This window comes from Acipenser ruthenus, chromosome 2, assembly GCF_902713425.1.
Source record: "Acipenser ruthenus chromosome 2, fAciRut3.2 maternal haplotype, whole genome shotgun sequence".
In the NCBI taxonomy this organism is placed as follows: domain Eukaryota; kingdom Metazoa; phylum Chordata; class Actinopteri; order Acipenseriformes; family Acipenseridae; genus Acipenser; species Acipenser ruthenus.
This window is the reverse complement of record NC_081190.1, coordinates 15,546,915-15,568,816: the sequence shown is the minus strand read 5'-3', so window position 1 is coordinate 15,568,816 and position 21,902 is coordinate 15,546,915. Positions and strand designations below refer to the sequence as shown.

At 39.5% G+C, this 21,902-nt stretch overlaps 2 protein-coding genes across 8 annotated transcripts in view; one reads left to right on the top strand and one right to left on the bottom strand.

Moving 5' to 3' along the window:
- LOC117403709 (microtubule-associated serine/threonine-protein kinase 3-like) overlaps positions 1-8,535 on the top strand; it is a 160,579-nt gene extending 152,044 nt beyond the window's left edge. For all 7 annotated transcript variants that reach the window (XM_059006569.1, XM_059006565.1, XM_059006572.1 and 4 more), the window contains 4 exons: positions 749-871; positions 1,209-1,342; positions 2,119-2,303; positions 2,569-8,535. In XM_059006569.1, the coding sequence (XP_058862552.1) occupies positions 749-871; positions 1,209-1,342; positions 2,119-2,303; positions 2,569-6,170 (4,044 nt within the window). In that variant the 3' untranslated portion in view covers positions 6,171-8,535. The remainder of the gene's footprint in view (positions 1-748; positions 872-1,208; positions 1,343-2,118; positions 2,304-2,568) is intronic.
- A 217-nt stretch (positions 8,536-8,752) lies between these two features.
- On the bottom strand, positions 8,753-13,735 carry LOC117403710 (CD180 antigen). Its single transcript, XM_034006041.3, has 3 exons — positions 13,333-13,735; positions 12,693-12,859; positions 8,753-11,717 (listed from the first exon to the last, which is right to left on the bottom strand). Exons 1-3 carry the CDS (start codon positions 13,423-13,425, stop codon positions 9,941-9,943), a joined length of 2,037 nt encoding a protein of 678 aa, XP_033861932.2. The 5' UTR covers positions 13,426-13,735; the 3' UTR covers positions 8,753-9,940.
- Positions 13,736-21,902: the final 8,167 nt, after the last annotated feature.

The window sequence follows — 21,902 nt, the reverse complement described above, 5'->3', positions numbered from 1 at the left end:
AAAAAAAAAAAAAAGATGTCAAATATATAATTTCCGGTTACCAAATTCAGTTAAACTTGAATTTGTTACTTAACAAAATGTTGCCGAATACACCCGCAACCAATGCAGATTAAGCAAGAGCAACAAAAATTACAAACGGGCATTTTTGAAGTACATTTAATAATAATAATAATAATAATAATAATAATAATAATAATAATAATAAATGTTTAGGATTCAACCAAAAAAAAAAAGTTTTTAAAAAAAGCATTACAAAAATATTCTATTCACAGTTCATTGTTGGATTTAATGTTGCATCAAGTCTGTTCTGCTGCACACAACTCAGCTATACTATTGTTGTCTTCAGATATTTAAAAAAAAAAAAAATTCCTAACACTACTCTTTTGAGACATATTTACTGCAGGTTGAATGCACGTTATACAACACTGCAAGAAAGATTATTGCCTCAGTGTTCTTGTGTCATTAGTAAGTGTGCCAAATTAAACATTAAATTCTGTGCTGGAAGAAATTCAAGCATGAATATCGGTGTACATTATCGGCTAAAGTAACAAAAATTGCCGATTTTAGCCGATAGGTGTTTTTTTTTGCCTAAAGTTTAATAGTACAAGATATGGAGCTGGTAACAAAATGTTTAAACAAAAAAAAAAATCTAAATTAAAATACTACTGACTTGTCCATGGAGACAAGACATTAGACATCCAGCCCAGGTCTATCTATATTTATTGTTTGTTAATTGGTTCCATTTCAGAATGTCGAGGAAGGTGGACCGGCTCACCAGGCTGGGCTGAGGGCTGGTGACCTCATCACACACGTCAACGGGGAGCCAGTGCACGGGCTCGTTCATACTGAAGTGGTGGAGCTGCTGTTAAAGGTGGGCTCGGCTTTGAATGTTTTAAGGTCACCGATCACCTGAAATGAGCAGCATTCGGTTGTAAATCCAAGCTGTAGTCATTTCATATGTTTCAGTGGTTAGCTGGCTTGTCTGTTCTGTGGAGCATCATGTATTTTTGTGGCAGCAATATTATCGTCCATTTTGTCCTACCCCTGCCCCTTAAGCAACCAAATCAGTTTGATTAGGAACTCTTTTTTTATCTCTGCTGTAACTGGCTGTCATACTTTACACATGATACTTTGGGCAGTAGGATTATGTTTGTAGTGTGGAATGAAAAATTGTGAATTTGAATGAATTCTATATCACTTTGTTGCAGAGCGGAAACAAAGTAGCCATCACAACAACTCCATTTGAGAACACGTCGATTAAAACCGGGCCTGCCAGGAGAAACAGCTACAGAAGCAAGATGGTGAGACGCAGCAAGAAACCTAAAAAGGAGACCCAAGAAAGGTCAGTGTGTGTGTGTGTGTGTGTGGGGGTGTGTGTGGGGGTGTGTGTGTGTGTGTGTGTGGGGGGGTGTGTGGGGGTGTGTGTGGGTGGGTGTGTGTGTGTGGGGGGGTGTGTGGGTGTGTGTGTGTGTGGGTGTGTGTGTGTGGGGGTGTGTGTGTGTGGGGGTGTGTGTGTGTGTGGGGGTGTGTGTGTGTGTGTGTGTGTGTGGGAGGGGTCCTATCTGGTCTTTATTCATTCAAATTATCCAGATGAGTGAAGTGAAACGAATGGAATTAGCAATAATCATTTTTTATTTTAAGGAACTTGGCTACCCTGATAAATATTTTCATTTATACAGAGGTACATACTGTATATGTAATTGGTACAATATAAGCAATAAATGTGGTTGTCAGCCAAACCTTGTGGAGATACATGCAGTTGCTATAACAATCCTGTACTATTTTAAAATATTCATTGTCCTATTTAGAATTTACATATTGTTTAAGTGCTTATATTTGTCTGACCACTGGGTGTCACTGTTGTTCCATGTAAGAAAAAAATGTAATTTGTAGCAACTGCCACTGTTTGCTGTATACTGTTTATATATAAAAAAAAAAAAGCGGCTAACTATACAAATATTTATTATAAATAAATAATTTTCTAATTTAAATCTGTGAAATTAGGGCGAGACGATCTAAAAAGTTAACGGCAGTAACTGAAAGTAGTGCAGGACATTTGCCTAGACCTCAGTAATTGTGGGAGTAAATGTATGTATTGCCATTTGTTGTCTACTGCAGGAGGCGATCGCTTTTCCGGCGATTTGCAATGCAGCCCTCTCCTTTGCTGCACACCAGCAGGAGTTTCACCTCTCTGAATCGGTCCCTTTCTTCAGGAGAGAGTCTGCCTGGCTCCCCTACACACAGCCTATCCCCCAGATCCCCCACTGCCGGCTTTCGGTCCACACCAGACTTCAATCAATCAGGTGAGACAAACTCACATTTTATTAGAAATACTCCAGAAAAAGCTTAATTTTCATAATACTGTAAAATGTCAAAAGGCATTTCTTTCTACTCCTAGCAGTGTCAGAGTTGTTCGTTTTTTTTTTTTTTTTTTTTTTTTAACAGTTCAGTACTGTTACTTTTAAAAAATAAGTGTGTTTTAAAGTTATTTATTTTGACTGTGTATGTACATTTCTGCTTTCTGTGATGAATATTAATGTGCATGTCTTTGCTGTATTCTTCACCCAGGTGCTACATCCTCTCAAAGCAGCTCCCCCAGCTCCAGTGCCCCTAACTCTCCTGCTGGCTCTGGTCACATCAGGCCCAGCACACTCCATGGCCTAGGCCCAAAGCTGAGTGGACAGAGGTACATACAGGGCCGAAGGAAGTCAGCTGGAAGCATTCCCCTCTCTCCACTGGCCCGCACTCCGTCCCCGACTCCACAGCCCACCTCGCCTCAGCGATCCCCATCACCCCTGCTGGCGCACTCCCTTGGGAGCTCAAAAACACAGACTTTCCCATCGAAGATGCACTCCCCCCCTACCATTGTCCGACACATGGTGAGGCCCAAGAGTGCCGAGCCGCCAAGATCCCCCCTGCTCAAGAGAGTGCAGTCCGAGGAGAAGCTCTCCCCGTCTTACCTCAATGATAAGAAGCACCTGTGCCCCCGCAAGCACAGCCTGGAGGTGACCCAGGAGGAAGCGCAGAAGGAGCCCCTGCAGAGAGAACCCAGCCTGCAGAGTCTGGAGGAGACTGCATGTGAAACCCCCACAATGACCCGCGTTCGGCCCGCCGAGCAGGGCTGCCTGAAGCGTCCCGCAACACGCAAAATAGGGAGGCAGGAGTCCATCGATGAGCTGGACAGGGAGAAACTGAAAGGCAAAGTGGTCATGAAGAGGCAAGACTGGGCTGAGAGGCGCGAGTCACTACAGAAACAGGATGCCCTGCAGGAATCCAGCTTTGAACCAGAGCAAGTCTCCTCTTCTAGTTCAGATGATACAGATAGAAGCTTTTCTGTTAGAGCTGGGCAGAGACTTGCGAGCAGTCCGGAAATATCAATGTTGGAGCCGAACACTACTTGTAGCCCACTGAAAGACACGTTGTACAAAAAATGTAACACAAGAGCTAACGAGAATGTTACTGAGCCACAGAATTCTATTTGTGGAGCGTTGTGCAAGGGCGCAGAGTCTGTTCCAGTACTGCATGACTGCTCCAGATCCCCATCCAGTTCCACACTTCAAGACCGCTCCCCTCCATCGGCAGAGAGGCAGTACAGAGATAACATGGAGCAGCTAGCCAGACAGACAAAGGGAATTAGTAAATATGAAAGACTGGAGGCAAAAGCCCAGAATATAGAACTTGTAAGAAAGAAGCACTCTTTCGAGGAAAGAGATGACCGCATATGCCCTGCACCCAAGAATCGAATTTCTCCAACGATCCACGAGGGCCGTCAACTGAATTCCAAAAGTTTTCAACTAGATCCTTCCTCTGCTCAAGATCTTGGCAAAGGACCAGTGAGTGCAGTTCATACATCATCCAATATTAACACTGACTCGTTGACTCCGAAGTTGCTGAGTGGGAGAGGAGAAACCGCTGTTGAGAAGCTTCAGTTAATTTCAGCAACTGAGGGCCCAATGAGAAAGACATCCTCTGAATATAAACTGGAAAGTCGCTCCGTGTCTTCTCTAAAACCTTTAGAAGGCACTCTTGATATAGCTATGCTATCTGGACCAAGGACGTCAAAAACGGAAACATGTTTGTCTAAAGTGGCAGAAAACCAAAGCAGTGCAAGCCTTGGAGTATCAGTAGAGACAAACCAGCATTGCACTGAAAAACTGTCAAGCCAGCAACAGGCAATGGGCAAACCGCTGGCCAGTCGCGTAAGCCCAGGAACCCCTGGGGCTGCAATGTTAGCATACAAAAACCCTAGAACTGAAGAGAGTAAAATGGAGAAACACAGCACTACTTTAACAGAGAAACCTAGCCGCACTGAAGAGTCTACTGACATCAGCTGTGGATCTCAAAAGAAAGCTACCCCAGATACAAAGGGGAAAACAGAGACAAATGCAAAGCAATGTGTGGTGCAAAATTTCACTGCTTCACCCCCAGTCGGGCATTCTAGTCCAATCGGAACACCTACACTAAAATATGCTGGCAGTCTAGTGCAGGCAGAAGGTAGTGGAGAACTGGGGAAACCCCTAGAAGCATTTAATCTAAAGACTGAAATCAAACAGCCCCCAGTGTCAAACAGTCCAAAAACCCCAAAGCAGCAGTCGTCTGTTCAGAGAGAGATTTCTGATGAGCGCAAAGGGAAGGAATATGTCATCCAACAGCAGTCAAGTGCAGTGAAGGAAAGCATTGATAGACAGCTAGGTGGACGCAGTAAGGACCCTAGTGGAAAAGATTTGCCACCCACTGTTCAGAGCTGTCAGCATGTTTTTGCACCTCAGGAAAGGGGGAGGGTGGAAAAGGGGGCTCTTTCTGACAAGGCGAAACAGAGCCAAGTGAAACAAAAGGCTGTTACCAGTGATACTAAAACCAGTGCACCTCAAAGGGAATGTTTGGCAGACTTTAGGGGAAGTGGTGCATGTGCTGTGCAGGCAGAGTCCTCTAATTCCCAACCTCAAAGCGCAGATGGAGACTTACCAAGCACTTCTGCTTTGAAAGATAGCAATTGTCCTTCTGGTTCACCTGTTGGAACAGAACAGAAAAACTATAAATGTTCTGAAGACAAGACGGCTAAAGTCCGGGAACAAAGTACAAAGGTAGAGGGCAAAAGTGATACATCTAAAGTTAAAACAGACAGCGTACAGAAAACCACGTTGACTCAAAAGTTAAACAGTGTAGATGTTAGTAATCAAACACAGCCCAGCACAGTGACGCAAAACATCAATAACAATCCACCAAAGATGTGCACTAATAAGACAGAGGAGATAGTGACAGAGTCTTTCAAAGTAAAAAGCAGCATGGTGGAACCCAGATCCCAGCCAAAGCCTTGTGCCACTAAACAGGGAGACCGCTTACTCCAGACCGCTGATTTAAAGACAAAAGAACCTGCTCCGAAAATGCAGTCCTCCTTAAAACGTCCTCCTGCTCAAGACAGTCAGACAAGTTCAACGTTGGGGATGGATGCAGACAGACAGGCCAGTTTTAGTGACAAAAGCTCCAAATGCGAGCAAAGAGAACATATTAATGGAAACTCTGGGGGTTCTGCAAAATGTGAAGGGAAATGCACAGAAAAGTCTGCTGTTAAAAAAGAGAACCTTGATGGGAGACCAAGAGAGCCAAAAACTTTGCCTAACCCAGACAGACTGCATGGTCAGAAAGACCTAACGAAGAATGTTGCACCTCTCCAGCAGCAAGTGTCTGGGGAGAAGATAAAAGAAGCACAGATGCATAGTGACACACTTTCAGCCAAGGTTAACACCAGCACAGTCAATGTTAAAGGTGAACCACGGGTGACTCTTGCCGTGGAGGGTGGCACCAGGAAAGCAGCTGAGGGCACAGAGCCTGTGGCTCAGAAGTGTCAACAACCTTCACAGCCTGTCGGCAGCATCAGGGCTGAACTGAATCAAGGGACTTGCGAAAATACTAAAACCCCCAACCCTGAAAAGCTTGTGTCCACTCCTAAAAAAGACGCAGCCGAGCAAAAAGGGAAAGAGAAAATTCACTCGCAAACGCTCCTTGTAAAGACTGTCCGAAAAGATACGTCAAAAATGTCCCTAACTGTGCAAGACAGCTGTCTTCCCAGCATACCTTTAGAGAAGGACTCCAACCGGCAGAAACGAGCCAGGGAGGCAGCACGTGGAAATCCACACAGAAAACCACAGCCAGGGAACACAGGGACATGAGGAAAAAACAGATGCATCAGCCAACGCAATTATTACATTATCTTTACTGCAGCTCTAAACATGTACTGTGTAGTGTTTGAAAGCAAACAAGGCTTGCATTTTTTGGTGCGCAATATCAGTAGGAAAATGGCTTTGTTTTCCACATACCGTCTTTATTAAGAACCGGTAAAACTGTTACCACATAGTATTTGTACAGTGTCTTTAATGTAACTTTTTTTCTGTGTGTGAGAGTTGTGTGTGTGTGAGTGTGTATGTGGGTGGAATCTGTTCCCTGTAAATATATACAAAGGAGTAATAAGTTAAAGACAAAGTAGGCTACACATTTTGCTGCTGATTTTCATCATTTACCAAAAGTAACTTTTATTTTTACTGTTTGTTTACTCTTTTGGGAAATAGTTGTGGGGTGGCATATCTGTTTGTGTTCACAGAGAAGGATGTGTTATCTCTATTGTGAAGAGGCCTTTTTAAGTTTATAATTTTTGTGCCAATTATGGGTGGCTTTGAATTGCACTTGTAGTACTTGACTGGGACCACTAGAGGTATAAACATCTGTGTGTGTGTGTGTGTGTCTAACCTTGTCTAAGTCAGTTTCAGTCAAGTCCAACACTTTTAGTATCACCCATAAAAGCGTTAGGGTGTAACATGTCCTAGTGATGAAATAAGGTTGTGTTTCCCCTGAATGTTGCAATGTCGTGGACTGGAAGCATGACTAGTTCATCTCACTGGTCAGGGAATTTTAATGCTAACAAAAGAATGTCACCAAATATCATTATTATTGTTTATTTATTTTGTTTTTTTCACTCGACAAAAAACATACACATTTTGAGAAGCACTATTTCTGGCAGTGGTACATGGAAGGAACCTGTATTCTGCCACATACCTGTAACCATTCAATATAAAATGCTCTTAAGGTTCTGTAAAATGCATTGCATTAGAAGGGGAGGGAAGCTTGCTGATAGCAAGTTTTGGTGAAATTCACATTCCTTTAAAAAGCATTAAGTAGCTTTTTACATTTCCTATCGTAATGTTTCACGTGTATGCAAAAAAAAAAATGAAAAAATGAAACTATTGACACCACTTAATTGTAAAAGAGAAAAGGAGGGGTATAACGGGCTTATGTGATGCTTGAATGTGTTTTTTTCACTTTTGCTAAGCCTTTAATTGTGCATATTGTAGAACTTGTAATTATGTAATATTTTATTCTGCCTGGTTTATGGTTTCCTTTGAATAAGCTGTAAAATTCACATGTGTACAAACATTTGTCAGAGGCAGAAGCATTTACATGGTAATACAACTCCATATTCTGGCATTCACATTCATTGTAAGGCTTTCTGACTAATTAGAGGAGAAAAAACAGCTGAGACAGAATTCAATTACTGTTTAGACTAGAGTATCTGTTTCCAATCCTAACTTTCAATGATACAAAAAAATTAAGATAAACACAATTGAGGAATCGTCTTCAGTGTTGAAAGTTTAGCATCACTGAAGATTTGTTTTTATTATTATGTTTGTTTTTGAAGTTATAGGTAAAAACCCTTAACTTTTAAACAGAAAGCACAACACATGGTGAAACTAAAAGAATGGGAGAAGTTAGCATACATCTCCTTATTGAACAAAGGGCAACATTTTATTTGTATTTCTGTTTGGGTTAAAGCAGGTATAAAATCAAATATGCACCGTATGGGGCAAAACAGGATGTGGATTGTGTAACTTCTTCCCAGTAAAAAAAAAATAAAAAATTGGAAAAAAAGGGTCCCCATGAATATAAATATATATATTTTTTTATATAATTTCAGGTGAAAACTAAGAATATTTTCGATAGTTGCTATATCTTAGAATGACAGCTCAGTAGTTGTGCATTACATAAAGAATCAGGATCCCTGTAAAGGAGACACTTCTTTGAAAAGACTGTCCTTAAAAAATTCTTAAAGCACATTCAACATTTGTTTACAAATGCATCATGGATGTATATTTTGTATATTACGTTACTACTTTGCCAAACCGGTGTGCTGCATTTGGAAACCTCACAGTACATAGCTTGTGATTGTGTAGTTTACTGTGTCTTCGTGGTTCATCTTACCAGCAAGTTGTTTAGTAAAAGGCTGTGTGGTATCCAGTTAGAGTCTTGTGTAATCGTTTGTCAAGTTATACATGTTTTCTTTTCTTTTCTTGACTAGTATTACCAGCTGTAGATGAACTTGCTTAAAATGGTTTGTCTTTTAGGATTTGTGCAATAAAAAAAAGGGTTTGCATTTTGTATTTTCTCCAAGGAAATCTCAATGGATGTCATAGTTGTTGTATATTAAACGAATATTTATACTTCTGCAGTTGCATAACACTAAAATAAAAAGCATGAATGACTGAAGTTGTGATGTCTTGGTTGTTTATCAAAGTATTGAAATGGTTCAATTTGAAAGCACAAGAACATTGGGCTAAATTCTCAAAGCAATTTACTTCGAATCGGCATTAGTGTATTTTTTTGTCTGAAAAAAAAAAACATCATTTGGATTTCTATAACGAATAATAAACAGTTTTAGACTAATCGCCATGTCTAAGCTGTTTATTTCTGGGTTGGTCATTATATTAGGTGTGTTTTTACTATTTGAAAACATGCTAACGACAATTTGGAGTAAATGGCTTTGAGAATGTAGCCCATTATTTGTGCAGGTATCTTACTCTTTGTATATTGTCATGTTGACAAAAAATACATTTGTACACAAAAACAAACAACCTACGTATTTATGTATTTATTTATTTATTTTACATTTTTGGTAACCGAAAAACATCACACAATTGGTACAAATAAACCTATTAAAACGAATGATCTTGTTTGGTTTGTACTGCATTTCAATTAATTCCACTGAAAAGCAAAACAAACAATAGATTAATTTCCAATTGCAAATCAAGATATGCTTTTGTTTATAATCTTGCTAGTTTTTCAGCATAATCCCCAAAACAGTATAGAAACTGCACACCCTGGGTATATTTGCAGGAATCTGAACACAAGAGTAAATGCAAAATATATACTATAATCTGTTGTCAAATTGTTTTTTCAGATGTTCCCCTTTGTGGTGGATACTTGGGCAATACTGATTTTTTTCTTTTCTTCATTGTCAGTATGTTTCAATAAACTGGTCTACTTCACACAAGAAGGCTTTGAGTAATGTGCCTGCCGGAGTGCAGCTATACCTGTGGTGCACAGTGTGCTCTTTACCTTGACTAATTACTGTACTTCTGCGTTTATAAACAAGCTCCAACCAAGGGCGTGATTATGAAGTTTAATTAAGACATCACAATTATAATGTATAATTTGTTGATCATGCAAAGGCAAAAGAAAAAATATCAGAATGAAAAATTAAATGGTATAAAACTAGCTAGAAACTACTCAGAACATTTACTATATTTTTTCACTTTGAAATTAATAATTCCTCAGAAAATCCACCCCTCTTTTATATCCTTTTTTATGTTAATACAAGTGAAAGAGCATGATAAGAATTTGTACCATTTTGTTTCACAGGTGTGCCTAGACTTCACTTACAAAATCAATGAACAAAAATAAGGCCAGCACTCCCCCAGTTTTAGTCATGTTCAAAATCAGAGCAAGACAAACACTGTCGACACAGACTGAGGAGGCCACAACCCACATCTGCCTGTGTTTAATACGAAAAAACTCAAAAAGCAATCTGTAATGTAGCAAGGAGAAACCATCAAAGGATTCAGGCCTAGTTGTGTTTTTATTTTTTTTATTTTTTTATCAAGACAACAATCATTTAAGATAGTTGTTGATACGTTTCAAGCCTTTGGTATGAACAAGAGCCTGCATGCACTGACTGTATGCAGCACTTCTTCCCAGCCACAGCGGCAAGAGTGCTTATCAGCACTGCAGAGAGCACAAGTAGAATGATCAGTAACAGGTGATTGCCACAAGACAGGTGGACATCCGCTACCCTGGTCCCTGGCAGGGGGGAACCACAAACAGTCTCTTCTGGATCCAAAATCTTATCCATGTTCTGCTGATACCAGGTGATGAAGTGAAGGTTGGAACAGTTGCACAACAGAGGGTTATAGCTCAGCCTTATTTTACTGCTGGGCTCCATTAGATTGATCTGTTCCACTGCTATGATCTCAATGTTATTCCTTGCGAAATTCAGTTGGATGTCCTTCAGAACAGCGAAAGCACGACCGTTGAATTTAAAAAGATTGTTCTTGCTTACGTCGACATACTTTAGCTCCCTAAGAGGTTCGAATGCCTTGTCTGCAATGGCAGTCAGTTGACATTCAGATAGGATCAGTATCTCCAGCTTAGGCACGCACTTAAACATTTCACTGTCTTGAATAATGCCAGATTGAAATGAGTTTCCTTGCAGACTAAGGACACGTAGGCTTTGAAGCCCCTCCAACAGGTACACATTGCTTGTGTTTGTGTAGGTGTGCGACAGGTTGAGAGTTTGCAACTGATGCAAGTTGTGGAAAGGCCCCCGAGATGCACTGTAGGTGATTGGTGTCTGAGTCAAGTCGAGGAGCAGCAGGTTTGGGGTCTCGCTGAATGGAAGCCCTTGCATGCTTATCTTGCTGTTGTAGCTCATATTCAAGTGAAGCAGACTGCCCAGGCCTTTAAGCTGAATACCACAGCAGCTACCTGTTTGAAGAAAGCTGTGACTCATATCCAGGTGTTCAAGTTTAGAAAGAGCTTGCAAGCAGCCTTGATGGAATTGTAACATTTTTGAGTTCCCTTTTAAGGAGAGGTGGGTCAGAGCAGGAAAGTTTTGTGCAGAAGTTAAACAGACATTGCGGAAATTGTTCTCGTTTAGAATTAGGTGAGTGAGGGAATCCATACCTTGAATGTTGGAAGGTAGAAAGCTAATGTGACATCGAGTCAGGTCTAGTTTTCGAAGCCTGGTCAGGCATTTAAATGTTGTGTTGCTGAAGTCCTTGAAATGAAGTAACTGGAAACTGAGTTCCTCTACTGTGATATCGCAAAGCCCTTGGAGTGATGTAGGAGTTATATCTGTTGGCTCTGGAGTATCCTCATAGGTACCTAGCTTTAGAACTCTAGTGCTGAGTCCCTTTAGTCCGAGTAAAATCACGGACAAGTCAGCCTCATCAAGGCAACCGCTGAAGTCCAAACTGTTGAACTGACATGAATCAAAGGCTCCCGGTTCAATAAAAATAATGTCATTACCCTTGAAGTTTAAGTTGAGTCCTAAGGCATGCTTTAATACCTCCACATCAGTAGCATGTATTTTCTGAATGCCGTTCAACTGGAAATCTAGATTCTTCAGGTTCCTTGTTGTAAAACTGCTGAGAAACTGCAGTGAGTAAATGTTGTTATCACCAAAATCCAGGGTTTCCAACCAGTTCAGGTTCTCGCTGGGTACAAATCGCAGAGTACTCAGTGCTGTCTGGGTTAAAAAGAGATGCTTCAGTTTCACAGGGCCACTGAAGGCATTATCAGCAATAAACATGAATTGGTTTCCAATTAAAACAAGTGTCTCCAGCTTGATTTGGTATTGGAAGGCATCCTCGTATATCCAGTTAATTTGGCACCTAAAACGAGTAACAGTCAACATGAGTTATTTTGGGAACAAAATCAACTGTTTACAGTCCAAGTTGACATGGGTCAGTCAGCCTTTATCAGTGCTAACTGTATAGCAATTGGCTTAATGTTTTAAAAAAATGGTTTGACTCAAGTGTTAAGATTATGAATCAAAATTACCCTCAAATGTTAGACTCTATTAGTAGAGTAAGAAGCACTAGAGCCACAGTGGTGCTCTTCTGTACTACAGTACTGTATTCTTCATCTCAGTGAACTATACTGAATACATCAATTCTGACAAATAACTACAGAGCTTCAACTCCCATTCTTAATTGTTTGGTACACTATTTCGCAGTACTCAAGAAATTGAATTCAGAAAACACCAGTATTTGAAGTTTTATCTTTTGTCAGTTCAGTAGGCTGAAGTCATTTTAGTTTTTATTAAGCTGTTATTTAAAAAATAAATAAATAAATAAATAAAATACAATTCTAAGTCATGTCCTCATTGCAACATGTTAGCAGCAGCTACACATTATGTTGCTGACCGTGTAGAATCTCGCAATCAGGATGTAAATGACAAAGCATTCTAAATGTTTTAATCGCAACTGGTTTCTATTGCACTCTTTGTAGGACAGACCCGACTTGCTTCGTTCGTGGGCCTGACACAGCAAACAGTGTGAGAGAAATAGACTCTCAACTTGATCAACTTGAGGTAGCCACCGAACACTTCTAAACATACAGCAGAAGAAGCCACCCAACACTAATAAACGCACATGATGTGTCTTCTACAATGTGTTGCAACACACCGTACACCTAATTACAGCTACCACTACCATTGGCTAAACCATCTGGGGAAAGAAATGTTAGTTTCTTTAAGAGGACATAGGAAATAAACAGAAATGGAGAAGTTACCTAATTCCCTTTCCACTGATCATTATAATCTCTAAACCCACTGCCACCCAGTCATGCCAGCATCAGTACTGCACCTTGTTAAATCCAGATCGATGAGTTCCTTCAGTTTGATGAAGGTCGAGTTGCGAATGAAAGGGAGAGTGTTGAAGCTGAAATCTAAACCTGTGGTGGAAGGTGGAAGGGAATCGGGAATACTCAGCAGTCCTTGTCCGCTACAGTCATACGTCTTATCCTGGGCAGCCTGTTGAAAATCAATAAAGGAAAGTTTCCTGTCTTCAGTTCTTAGTGTCAATGTGTATTATTTGCTACTGAAGACAGTAGAGAAGTTGGTTGGAAAACTTGATATTCCATATGGAATACTGATGTTTTTCCACCACACATCTCAATACATTTGACACAAAAAAGATTTTAAAAAAAAACAGTGCTGGAAGCCGTCTAAAATTCAGCCTAAATACCAATAGTTCCTCTGATACTATCACACGCCAGGAGTCAGACAGCAACATGCATTTACTGTGCACTGAAACTAGTTCAGCTGTGGTGATACAAGACGTGATATCAATTATAAATGATACAGGTCTGCCTAACAGATGTGTAATCACATTTATAGTGCAGCTGATCTTCAACAGTCTTTATCGTCCAATCCCATTCAAGTTGCTGACAGCCTTTTTTTTAAATCTGCTACATCGCCTCACATGAATGTTGTTCATTGTTTACCTGTGAGCATTCCATCCTTGAGAATTCCATCATTTGAGGAAAACCAGAAAAATTTAAAATCACCCCAATAAGCATAAATTCACCTCGATTCATTTTTGGAAACAAAAACTAACCTATGGAGAGCTTACCCTTAATTTCTTTTGCAGTGCAAAAACAGAACATGAAACTCCGGAAAAGACCAAAGCAGAAGTACCCACACAGTGGTTTACTGTTTGGAGATTAACCCTTAAGTGGCTCATTATCATAGACTTGAGTGAGACAACCTGATGACACTCCTGTACCTGAGAGACTCTATATACTCTGAGAATAGGAGACATCTAATACCTGATGTAGCTCCTGTACCCGAGCAAATTGCTGTTGGACAATCGGCTATATAAATATATCCATCCCCAGGGTGCTTAAAACATTTAAAACTATTTGAATAGCACAGGGCTTCTCAAACTCGGTCCAGGGGACTCCCTGTGGCTGCTGATTTTCATTCCAACCAAGCTCTCAATTACTCAACTAGACCCTTACTTGAATTGATAATTTGCTTAATTAGACCTTTTTACTTGTTTTCAGCTCTTGAACAGTTGCATATTTCAAGTTAGCGATAACATTTTAAAAGTGCAACTTAAACTGCAACTGTTTAAGAGCTGAAAACAAGTAAAAAGGTCTAATTAAGCAAATTATCAGTTCAATTAAGGGTCTAGTTAAGTAATTGAGAGCTTGGTTTGAATGAAAACCAGCAGCCAATGGGGGTCCCCAGGACCAAGTTTGAGAAGCCCTGGAAAGCAGAAGTTTAATCGGGGTATTTTGATGATGAAATTTAATTTGTGAAATTTCCTGTGAAATCATAAGCTATGGTTTCTTGCTAAATCAGGAAGATCACAAGTATAAATGTAATCCCTTGTATTCTTTTTTTTTTCATTCACTTTGTTTACAGGGATATTTAGCCTCCATTTAGAAAAGCAGTGGGACAGAATAGTCAGGGTTGGAGGATTTAGCTTCAGGGGTCTGAATTGGATTATGCCAACAAACACCTCTACTCTTAAGAGTAGAAAGTTGCCTCCCAACAGCACAGAAAACTTTCCAACACTATGAGCAGTATATTGGTAAAGCTCTCTATTTTTAATGAGGCAAATACCATTTCTAGTTTGTGTTTTACACAATTGCAGAAAAGACTCACCATACAGCCTATCTCCTGTTACAATTCCACATATTGTATTAATTTCCTTCATTATATTGGATTTACTTCCTTTTGCATTTTGCTTTTTCCTCTGGCATGTATTGACACACATGAAAGTGTTCAGGTCACTTCGTTCATGCCTGTCAACAGCAATTAGGAAGGCTCCTTTTGGCCAGTTGCTATGTCTTCTTATTTGAACATTAAATGGTTTTGGTATATTATGAGCAAAAGAGTAAAATATACACACAGTACGTCTGTAATTATGCCTTTGAATTCAAAGAGACATTTCTGGTGTTTTGTCATTTACAGTTAAAATAACTCATGTTGGCATGCAACCTACTAAGAATAATGTGTTGGTTAGATTTATATTCTATAGCATGTTTAGATCTTGCTTATACTACTTTGTAATCAATGGTAACAACAAATGCACAGTGCATCGCCATATACACTGATGCACAAAAGAAAAGCAATACTCAGGTCTAATGGATTTAATGAAATATTTTAAACATAGATATAAAACAAAATCACAGAAAATGTGAACAAAAATACAGATTAAAAAAATCATACGTTTTCAGTGTGAAACGTGACACGCTGTCAAAATGAAAACATTACAAAGTTAGTATTGGGTATGACCTCCCTGAGCATTAACACAATCCTGGCAGCATTGACGCATAGACCTGATCAGCCTCTGGACAGAGTGTTGTGGGATGTTCCACCACTCTTCCTGTGCAGCTGCAGCCAGCTGGCAAAGGTTGGCTGGTTGCAGTTGTCTCCTGTGGATGGCACTAACGATTTGGTCCCACAGATGTTCTATTGGACTCGGTCAGGAGATAAAGCTGGTCACAGCAAGACCTTGACATTGTTTTCTTGAAGTCGTGCAATTGTAATCCTAGCACTGTGTGGTCTTGCATTGTCCTGCTGGAAAATCAACACTTCCGGATTGGCTTACAGGAATGGAAAAACTGTTGCCTAAAGGACTTTGTCAATGTATTGCTGAGCAGTAAGGTTGCTCTCAATCTGCACCAAAGGCGTTCTTGTGTTTAACCCTTTGCGGTCCTATGTCGGACCAGGTCCGACATTACAACTTTCAATGGCCGAGTGAGACCGATAGCAGCTGAGAGAAGCTGGGAAAAAAGGAGGCAGATCTGAGCAATACACACAGTCCCTGCACCACAGACTTAACACGGACATAAACAAACAAGATAGCTGCTTCCGCATCCAGCGCTCAAAGAATATCACAGACATTTGCCAAGCTTTTTGAGATGTTATAGTAATTAAATAATTACTTGAATCACATTATTGAGGAGTTTGGTGATTTAAAACGAGTGATCAGGAGATTATTTATCAGTATGCACGACTATGAAGAGGTATGTGATACATACAGCAAACAAGGGGTGGGGCGGAGCTGGAGATGCAGTACAGTGCCTTTTAAACCTGTTTTACTTTGAAAAAAATTACTTTTAAACAGCGCGTGTAAAATAAACAGCACATGTGGAAATAAATTGGACCTGATGTGCCTGACAAGCGCTGAATAAATGAACCGCTAAGGGTTAAAGGAGATTCCTCCCCACATCATCACACTTCCACCGCCCCACCAGTGGCTTGAACAACGCAACAGTAAGCATGACGCTCACCACAATGTCTCCACACATGTTTTCCGTCAGGTTTGCCGAGGGCAAAACAGCATTCATCGATGAATAAAACACTCCACCACTCTCTCTGCCACCACCTCAGATGTTCTCTGGCCCACAGAAGACGGCGATTTCATCTCTCAACTGTCAACATGTTACCCCTGAAAGGCCTCTGAGCATGCAAATCATTTTCATGCAGACGATGAGCTACAGTCATTCTGCTGATGCGCGGGTCATTTCTTCCTGGAATTTCTTGTGCTGTAGCTACTGTAGTCAGAAAACGATTATGCAGATGGATCAGTCGGATGTAACAGTACTGGGCCGGTGTGGTGACCCTCTGCCTTCCAGGACGTGGCCTGTTCCTTACAGAGCTGGTTTCCTGGTTTCTCTGGACTACTATTCTGATTGTTGAAGCAGAACATCTCATTCTCCGGGCAACTTCTTTCACAGGCCGCCTTCAATAATGCCGATAGCAATCAGGCGATCTTCTTTACTCAAGTGGGGCATGGTCGTATCTTTCGCTGTTCTTGCGTTAATTAAAATCATGTCTTTTCGAATGGCTATTTATACAGATTCTTAATCAACTCATTTTGGCAATTTTAACTCAACTCAAATACCAAACACTGAGCACCTGGCGTTTTTTATGAAATCACATGACTTGAGCTCAGTATTTTGTTATCCCAAAGAACAATACTACTCAAACAATCAACAAACCTATCTGCTCACTATTTAAAATGTATTTGCCCAATGAGCTATTGATGTAAAACATAGACTGTTGCATTTGTCATTGTGCATCTGTCTATAAATACAATGCTTTGTTAGAATTGAGAAGATAAGATGAACATCCTGTAAAGGAGAAGAATGGAAGCTCCACAGTGCATCCTTGATAACAATAGCTCCTGATAATGTGAACTTTTGAGCTTGCATCTGTCATCCACTAGATCCTTCCTTTGGGGAACATGGCTGGTAAATATGAAACACATCACAGTGAATAAGCACTGTGGACCACAGTCCATCAGTCATCTACCATAAGGCCACTCCGGGTTCAATCTGAACACCCCTTACCACAGGGTAAGGCCTTTAACCTGCAAACACTCTAAAGGAAATGAAACATCTTTCCTGGTTCCTTTGTTATGGGCAGAGAGGCGTATTAATAATTTAATACATCAAGAACCTAATCCTGCAATGCCATTCTGATTTCTTTGAGAATTGCAACACAACTCTTCTGTTTATACAAATTATTTTCCTCATATTTGTACTTTGTACACCCTCCCCAGCTTCCCTTGCTTGTGCATTATTCTGTTTTGCTATAAAAAATTAAAACCAGTACCTTGTTCACCTATGTATTTACCCGGCTGCCTTCCCTCGTCATACAGTCAGTAAGTACCTTCATTTATTATTGAATTGATTGTCTTTTTCACTGACCTTGTAGCACTGACTGGTGTTTCATCGTCCATGTGCAGTACCCTGTATTCATTCTGTTTGTCCAATTCAATACCGGCCTATACATGTATAAAAATCTACTGATCTACTTTATAAGTAGTCTAGGAATAAGTAACAATACAATGTTTACTGGTAACGATGTGTAAAAAATTCTGATTTAACTGACCACAATTGTAACTTTTGGTTATTGGACAACACTGTGGACTAGATCAACTTCTGGTTTGCATTCCAACTGAGATCTCAGTTACTTAACTAAACCCTTAATTGAACTAACAAGTAGCTTAATTAGGCCTTAATTGTTCTCTGCTCCTAAAAAGTTTCAGATTTCAAGTTACTTATAACATTTTATAGTTAAGCTGAAATCTCCAACTGTTTAAGAGCAGAAAACGAATTAAGAAAATTATGAGTCCAATTAAGGGTTTAGTTAAGTAATTGAGAGCTCAGCTGGAATGAAAACCAAAAGACACAAGGGGTCCCCGAGGACCAGGATTGAGAACCTCTGGGCTAGATAATGAAAAAATATGACACTGCATTAAGATTGCTTTATTACTCTCTTTTGTGGAGAGCCATGGCTTCAAGTTTCAGTTTAATCTCTTTACAGAAGGATCAATCCTTCTAGATGAGTGATTTTTAAAAACCTGTTAACTGTCTCCTGGGCTTTTTCTGAAGGTAAAAATCCAAGTGTGAGTTAAAGTAGAATTAACAAACTGCGTATTTACATGAGTAAAAGCCTGAACAGTCTTGCGAACACCTTCTGTTTATTGCTTGCATTACAAAAGGGAACTTGATGCTCACCGGATAGTGCTGGATCTTGCAAACACAAAGACACTTTGGTTTATCCAGCCAGTGTTATATATTACAACTACAACAGCTTCTGAACCCAGACCAAAGCAACTTGTCAAAGACTACATAAAAAAGTAAAATAAAAAAGCCACAATTGCATGATTTAATAACCACCCAGAATGATTGCAAGCATTGCATAAAGTTTAATTTGAAGTCATTTACTCTTTAGTAACTGCAGGTAACTCACACACATCTGGTAATCTATCACCCCAATACAGTGTGTACTTTTTTAATTCTTCAGACATGTGTTTTGTTTCCAGTCACAATGTGGAACCAGTAGACTGTGTAGAAATGAAGAAATAGCTGTGACTCGAAGTCTGTTATAATAAATACAACACCAGTGTTGCTGTTATGTAGCTGTATGTTGTACACAGCTACAGTAGTTCACCGTTTCCAGTGCACTTTAACTGTCCCTGAGTTTGGCCATCATAATGAAATAAGCAAAAGTATCTTAGTTCTGTATTTAATTAAACTCAAAATATTACTTTGGACTGAGTTTTATTATGTATGCAGATTAGGGTAACATGGGGGAAGACATCCCCATGAAGTAAGATGCCTACCCCTATTCATTTGTGTTCTTAACACTTAATGGCACCAAATCTCTTGTAAACACACCCTGCTGTTCCTATTCATCGTATATCTAGACCGGAAGTGACACACACGTGGAAGCTTGAGTGATAAAATCGTTTTTGGGTAAGTTTGTATAACGTTTCGACTTTGAAAATCAGTTGCAGGTGTACATAAATAGTTTCAGCTTGTTCTGGACAATATGCTGTGGTGATAGAAAAGCCTTATGAGTGTAAATCCAAGAGTTAAAGCACAGGGTGATAACAGGGGATTTTTAGTAGCCCCAAAAATTTGATCGGTATTTATGAGGCAAGTTGCCCCCTCCCATTTTGGGGAAGACGCCCCTGGAGGCATCTTGCCCCAAATTGTGTATTGTACCCTAGTTGGGTCAATGTATGGCTAATAATCAGAAGAGATTATTTACATTCATAATTTATGTTTGAAAACAGGTAATGCAATACATTATACATTAGAGACAGACCTGGATATCTTTGGATGCCAATAAATCATTGGCTAAGGATAGATGGGTGGATGAATGCATGGATGATAGGCTATATGTATGCATATATATTTTCTTGATGTATGTGGATGTCCACTCAAAAAAAATGTGCACACTCAAAATGATGCAACCCAGAAGAAACAACAAAAGAAACATCAAAGAAAGGAAAACAATAACAAACCAATGTCAGAAGAACAGCTGACAGGGCACATGATGATGCGGAATGTTTATATTGCACAGAAGTATATTTTGTCAGTGGTGGAGAATGGAGCCGGTGTGAAACATGTCATCGATGGGCACACGTGGACTGTGCTGCTGTCTCTGGTGATGGTTTAATATGTGAATTTCATGGCCTACTTTTCATGGTAAAACTTAACACTAATTCCTAAATACTTCAGTTCAAATGTTTTAAAAACATTTGTGATTTAAGTACAGTTCATGTTGAGACGTGGTCTACCACTCTAATTCTTAAATGCTTAATGTTTTAAGAACATTTGTGATTTTAAATACAGTTCATGAGATTTAGTCTACCACCCTAATTGTTAAATGCTTAAAATGTTAAAATCTTTTAAGAACATTTGTAATTTAAATAAAGTTCTCTAATTTTCATCCTAGTGTAATTTGTTCTTTTAAATTTTTACGCCCCTTGAAAACAAAACAAAAAATAATTGTTAAATTACAAGAATAGCAATTTATTTTCTTAGGAAATGTGTCATGGCACTTGTACATTGATTTATGAACTTTACGTGTATACTTTCATTTAAAATCTCAATCATTTTCCAGGCATAAAATGAGATTTCCCTTAAGGGGGCGTCTTCGCCCATGTTACCCTATGTTGTCTGTTTCATCACACTTGCATATTAGGGTCTGGGGGGGGGGGGGGGAGGTAAAAATACATTTAATATGTGTGTGCATTCTACTATCGGCATCAACCAGGGAAAAATGCAAATATTCTTCTGTTATGCCTTCTTGTACATGTCTGTTATGCTTCACATTTAGCATGTTTGTAGGTGTGTGAAATATGTATGTCGTCTCCATAATTAGTTTCTAAGCCTTCCCAATTTTCATTACGCTTAGCTCAAAAACTATGAAACCCTTTCAGTACATTTAGCAGACATTTAGTAGGCACTACACCAAGTAATGATGTTTATAAATGTAACAAGTATCCTCTCTGGGATTTTTCAAAAGTGGGATCTACATGTAAGATGTTTCCATTTTTATTTCCAACCTATGCACTTTGATCACAGAGTGTGTCATTGCCTGAGGTGAGATTTAACACCAGGGTCGCCTGGCTCTGAGCTCTTTGTTCCATAACAATTTGACCAAAGTGGGTGTAACACATTTATAAAATGGATAGCTTCCTCTAGCTCAGGCTTACAGGAATGTAAAGATATAACAACATGGAAAATTATATCTTTAACCCAAATTAATCATTTGTTTTTTTTTTTGGTTGTTTTATGGCCAGTTAATTGATTTCTTGAGCACTTTGTTTCCTTTCATAATCTAAGAATTAAGAGCTGTAATTACCATTATTATATTGCATCCGTTCATCCATCTCAGTTTCAGACGCTTTTTATGTTATTAAAATAGTTCCCACATGTTTCATTTAAGGAACATATTGCATGGTAGAGAAGCCGAGAGGAGATCGTGGCACAGCCCACCAGACAGGGTGTGACCTTTGCTGTCTAAACCAGGAACCTTATGTTTCCCATACACAAAGTACACTACCAGCAGACTCTACATCACAGTTTTTGAGGGCTCAACCCTATGTGTAGGACGACCACAGATTTTGAGGGGTCAACCCTACGTGTAGGACGACCACAGTTTTTGAGGGGTCAACCCTACGTGTAGGACAACCACAGTTTTTTAGGTCTCAACCCTACGTGTAGGACGACCACAGTTTTTTCTTTTTTTGCATAGCCCAGAACTGCTCTTATTGAGGTTAGCATAGACTTTATAACATTTACGTTTCAGCAATGTTGATTTCTTAGCCATTTAATATCCTGTTATGTGTGTTTTGTATAATTCTCTATTGCTGTTTTCTTCTTTCCTCCACTTGGGCTGTGTAACTGTAATATCTGCACCCTCTGCAATTTGTACAAGTTAGTAAAAGAAGAATCTTTAGAGTTTACACAATTACTGAGGACAGAAATTACAGCTGCACCCCCTAGTGGTAACCTTTTTTTCCAGAATACTTAGATACCCATAAAACCATTTTCCAAACTTCACGTTACCAAAGCAACATATATAGACGAGGCTCACAAATTTAGATATGGCTTTTTATGTCTGCTACATCATACATTTTAAACACTCTTTAGGACTGTTGCCAGGATACTAGAATTAACCAAATAAAAACACAAATGAACACTGCCTAGTACAAAAACAACATTTATAAAGTCCTTTCATACAATATTACGCA

Bases quoted from the DNA above. Each gene is read 5' to 3' on its own strand.
- LOC117403710 (XM_034006041.3), bottom strand. From the start codon at position 13,425: ATGAATCGAGGTGAATTTATGCTTATTGGGGTGATTTTAAATTTTTCT. The intron at 12,860-13,332 runs GTAAACAATGAA...GATTTTCAACAG, and splicing joins CAAGGATGGAATGCTCACAG to GCTGCCCAGGATAAGACGTA. The intron at 11,718-12,692 runs GTGCAGTACTGA...TACTCGTTTTAG, and splicing joins ATCGATCTGGATTTAACAAG to GTGCCAAATTAACTGGATAT.